The sequence below is a fragment of the Sinocyclocheilus rhinocerous genome, unplaced genomic scaffold (genome assembly GCF_001515625.1).
Source record: "Sinocyclocheilus rhinocerous isolate Xijiao unplaced genomic scaffold, SAMN03320098_v1.1 scaffold2611, whole genome shotgun sequence".
In the NCBI taxonomy this organism is placed as follows: domain Eukaryota; kingdom Metazoa; phylum Chordata; class Actinopteri; order Cypriniformes; family Cyprinidae; genus Sinocyclocheilus; species Sinocyclocheilus rhinocerous.
The window spans coordinates 97,015-101,350 of record NW_015647981.1 but is presented as its reverse complement, the minus strand read 5'-3'; the positions used below and the strand labels follow the sequence as shown (position 1 = coordinate 101,350).

General features: G+C 28.1%; 1 protein-coding gene across 1 annotated transcript in view; it reads left to right on the top strand.

Annotated features, from left to right (window-relative positions):
* The window catches only part of LOC107709540 (protein lifeguard 1-like), a 5,761-nt gene that overhangs the window by 880 nt on the left and 545 nt on the right, over positions 1 to 4,336 (top strand). The window contains exons 2-6 of the mRNA XM_016514037.1: positions 24 to 281; positions 365 to 471; positions 1,623 to 1,823; positions 1,911 to 2,039; positions 3,390 to 3,533. Of these exons, the coding sequence (XP_016369523.1) occupies positions 38 to 281; positions 365 to 471; positions 1,623 to 1,823; positions 1,911 to 2,039; positions 3,390 to 3,533 (825 nt within the window). The 5' untranslated portion in view covers positions 24 to 37. The remainder of the gene's footprint in view (positions 1 to 23; positions 282 to 364; positions 472 to 1,622; positions 1,824 to 1,910; positions 2,040 to 3,389; positions 3,534 to 4,336) is intronic.

The window sequence follows — 4,336 nt, the reverse complement described above, 5'->3', positions numbered from 1 at the left end:
TTAATTAATTAATTTTTTCACAGAACTGAGATCAGTCATGGCACAAAACAAAAGCGGCTACACTCGCTTGGAAAACCCCCCTGAGTTCAGCGCCGTGAATCCGCCGCCGCCTTATAATGCTGGCGTTCCCGTCGTCGTCAGACCCGCTCCACCCACCGCTTCTGGGAATCCCATGTACGGACAGGGAGGCTCCGGATATCCACAGCATCCCTATCCTACAGCAGCTCCTCACTTCACCGAAGCGTACCGCGGCGGACCGTACAAACAGCCGCTTTCTTACGGTGAGACATTCAGCATCACACGTGGCAGGTTTGACACATGCTCTTTGTTAATAAGCTCGAAACTAAGTTTTGTTTTGTGAAAGAAGTGGATAAACCGGGACACAGCGATCCTCCTCCAGAATATGAGAACAAGCAGTTCATCGGCTCTGGACTCGATAATGAAGCCGTCAGAAGACTGTTCATTCGGAAGGTAAACACTGATGCAGAGCAAACCAGTAAAAAATTCAACCGATTCTAAACAAGGGTCAAGTTCATTGGAAAGCATCATGTTTACGTGCATATTTTGATTAGAAAATTAGATTTTTTTTTATTTTAATTAAAGTTTTAGTTGTTTTGTTAAACGTTTTTGTCATTTTTATAATTTTTAAAAAATGTCTGAATAGGTTTTTTTTTATTTTTATGAATTTTTAGTTTTATTTAGATATTTTTCATTTTAATATTTTGTTTGTTTTAGTAATGTTTTTAGGCATTTGTCGTTTTAATTTTTTTATTTATGTCTGTGTAGCTTTTATTCATTTTTATTTCAGTTTTATTGTTAGTTATTTTAGTACATCAAGTTAAGCTAAATGAAAATGAGAAATATTTTAATTAGTTTCCATTTTAATTTTAGTTAAAGTTTTAGTAATATTTTTAGGTATTTGTCATTTTATTAGTCTTTTTTTAATATGCCTGTGTAGTTTTTATTCATTTTAATTTCAGTTTTAGTTTTAAGTGCATCAAGTTTAGCTAAATTAAAATTAGAAATGCTTGAATTATTATTATTATTTTTTTTTTTTTCATTTTAATTTTAGTTGAGGTATTATTAATATTTTCAGGCGTATTTGTCATTTTTATTAGTTTTCTTTTTAAACACGTCTGTGTAGTTTTTATTCATTTTTATTTCAGTTTTTAGTTTTAGTTTAAAGTACATCAGGTTTAGCTAAATGAAAATTAGAAATGCTTGAATTATTACATTTTTAATTTTAGTGGAGGTTTTATTAATATTTTTTATTAGTTTTCTTTTTAAACACGTCTGTGTAGTTTTTATTTATTTTTATTTCAGTTTTAGTTTTAGTTATTTTAGTACATCAAGTTAAGCTAAATCAAAATCAGAAACGTTTGAATATTTTTAGATTTTTTTGTTTAGATTTTTTATTTAATTTTAGTTAAAGTTTTAGTAACTTTGTTGTATGTTTATGTCATTTTTATTAGTTTTGTATATGTCTATATAGTTTTTATTATTTTTTTATGTTAGTTTTAGTTATTTTAAAATAAGGTTATATATATATATATATATAAAGAAACAGTTTTTCGTTCTAGTAGTTGTAGTGAATTCTAATAGCCCTGGTTTGTGTGCTGCAGGTGTTTTCGGTCTTGAGTCTTCAGCTGGCAGTGACCTGCGGCTTCGTGGCCGTCTTCACCTTCGAGCCTCACGTCAAGCTGTTCGTGATGCAGAACGCCTGGACTTACTGGGTCGGCTATGTTGTCTTCCTAGTGCCCTACGTAGTGATCCTGTGCTGCGGAGAGTTTCGCAGGACGCATCCGTGGAACCTCGTTTCTCTGGTGAATCTTTCATTTTAGCGTCTTTAAATGTAAAGCGTTTTGAATGCTCCGTTCCTGCGTTGTAACGCGCGGTTTCTTGCGTCTCAGAGTATCCTGACGCTAGCGATGTCTTACATGGTGGGCGTGATCTCCAGCTTCTACGACACTGATATCGTGATGATGGCCATCGGCGTCACTGTGCTGGTCTGCTTTACAGTCATCGTCTTCTCTCTGCAGGTCAGCGCTCGTCTTCACGTTTTAATACCCAGACACTTTCATTAACTGTTGGATTTCTATGTCTTTAATTGCAATGTTAATAAAAGTGCCGCAACCAAAAGATTGTCGAAAACATCTGCGCAGTGTTATTTTAGTATCAACGATACTATATTTTGAACATATCGTGATGATGGCCATCGGCGTCACTGTGCTGGTCTGCTTTACAGTCATCGTCTTCTCTCTGCAGGTCAGCGCTCGTCTTCACGTTTTAATACCCAGACACTTTCATTAACTGTTGGATTTCTATGTCTTTAATTGCAATGTTAATAAAAGTGCTGCAACCAAAAGATTGTCGAAAACATCTGCGCAGTGTTATTTTAGTATCAACAATACTATATTTTGAATGAATTATTTTTCCATTTTATTTATTTATTTTTCTGTAATTTAATTTCTAGTTTTAGTAATTTTTAGTAATTTAGTCATTTAATTTTCTTTTTTTTTTTAACAAAATGTCTAAATAGTTTTTATTAATTTTGAATTGAATTATTTTTCCATTTTATTAATTTTTCTGTAATTTAATTTCTAGTTTTTAGTAATTTAGTCATTTAATTTTCTTATTTTTTTTAACAAAATGTCTAAATAGTTTTTATTAATTTTGAATTGAATTATTTTTCCATTTTATTTATTTATTTTTCTGTAATTTAATTTCTAGTTTTAGTAATTTAGTAATTTAATTTTCTTTTTTTTAAACTATGTCTAAATATTTTTATTAATTAGTTTTAGTTATTTTTTAATTTTAGTTAAAATTTTAAGTTTAGTTTATTTGTTTAGTTTTAGTTATTTTAGTAGTTAAGGTTAAACGAAATGAAAATGAGAATGTTTCCCTGGCAACTAGCTGAAATAAATCAAATTTGAGTTTTTTTTTTTTATATTTAATTTTATTTCAGTTAACATTTATTTTATTTCAAGTGATTAAAATGTTTTTTTTATGGTTTTAGTTAACCCTGACTTCATAAATATATCTTTTATTGTTTTTATATAAATCTTTTATTCATTTTAATGATTTTAGTACATAAAGTTAAATTAACTGCCAACTATATTATATTTCAATTAAGTTTTATTTTATTCTTAGTAGCGAATGTAGTTTTTTTGATAGTTTAGTTTTAGTTAACAATAATAACCCTGCTCTCCTGCATTGACGTGAAGGGAACAAAGTGCTAAAAGTATTTCTATTGTATTGTTCAGTACTTAAATTCTAGTTATGGACTAACATCTTGTTCAGTAATAAAAGAATCGGAAGCACAAGAGATATGATTCCCATCCCTCGTCTACATGAGCTGATATTAATAAACGTCTCCTGTCCAATCACAGACCAGATATGACTTCACTTCCTGTTACGGCGTGCTGTTCGTCTGCTTCATCGTCGTGCTGTTCTTCGGGATCCTGTGCATCTTCCTGTACAACAGGATCCTGGACCTCATCTACGCGTCGCTGGGAGCGCTGATCTTCACCTGCGTAAGTCATCGCTTCTCTACAACACGTTCCTTCAGACGAGTTGATTAAAAGCTCAAAATTTATTAAATCATACAGATGTAAAATTCTAATAAATAATTCTTAAATAAAAACAATAAAAATAAAACACTTGCTAAAATGTATTGAATCAAAATGTAAAGTAAAAATAATAGTAAAAAATAGTAAAAATTTATTAAATTATAATGTATTGTTAAAATAAATGATTTAACAATCAAAAAACTACTGAAATGTATTAAATCATAAATGAATAATATATTATTAAAATAATTACTAAACAAGCAAAATAAAACATTACTAAAAGATACTAAATCATAATGTAAAATTAGTAAATAAATGCTTTATTAAAATAAATAATTTAAACAATAAAAATAAAACATTACTAACAATGTATTCAGTTATAATGTAAAATAAAATAAATGAATTATTATTACAATAAATAAAAAACAATCAAAATAAAACTCTTACTAAAAATGTATTCCATTATAATGCAAGATAAATAAATAATTTATTATTTATATTATTATTGAAATCAATAATTTTACAATTTAAATAAGTTTAAATAAACACTAAAATGTTACATTATGATGTAAAATAAATAAATTATTGTTAAAATATATTATTTTACAACAAAACACTGAATACTGAATACTAAAAATTTATTCAATTATAATGTCAAATAAATAAATAATTTATTATTAAAATAAATCATAAAAAAAAAAAAAAAAATTTATAAATTATAATTTTCAATAAATAATGTATTTTTAAAATATATAATAAAAACACTT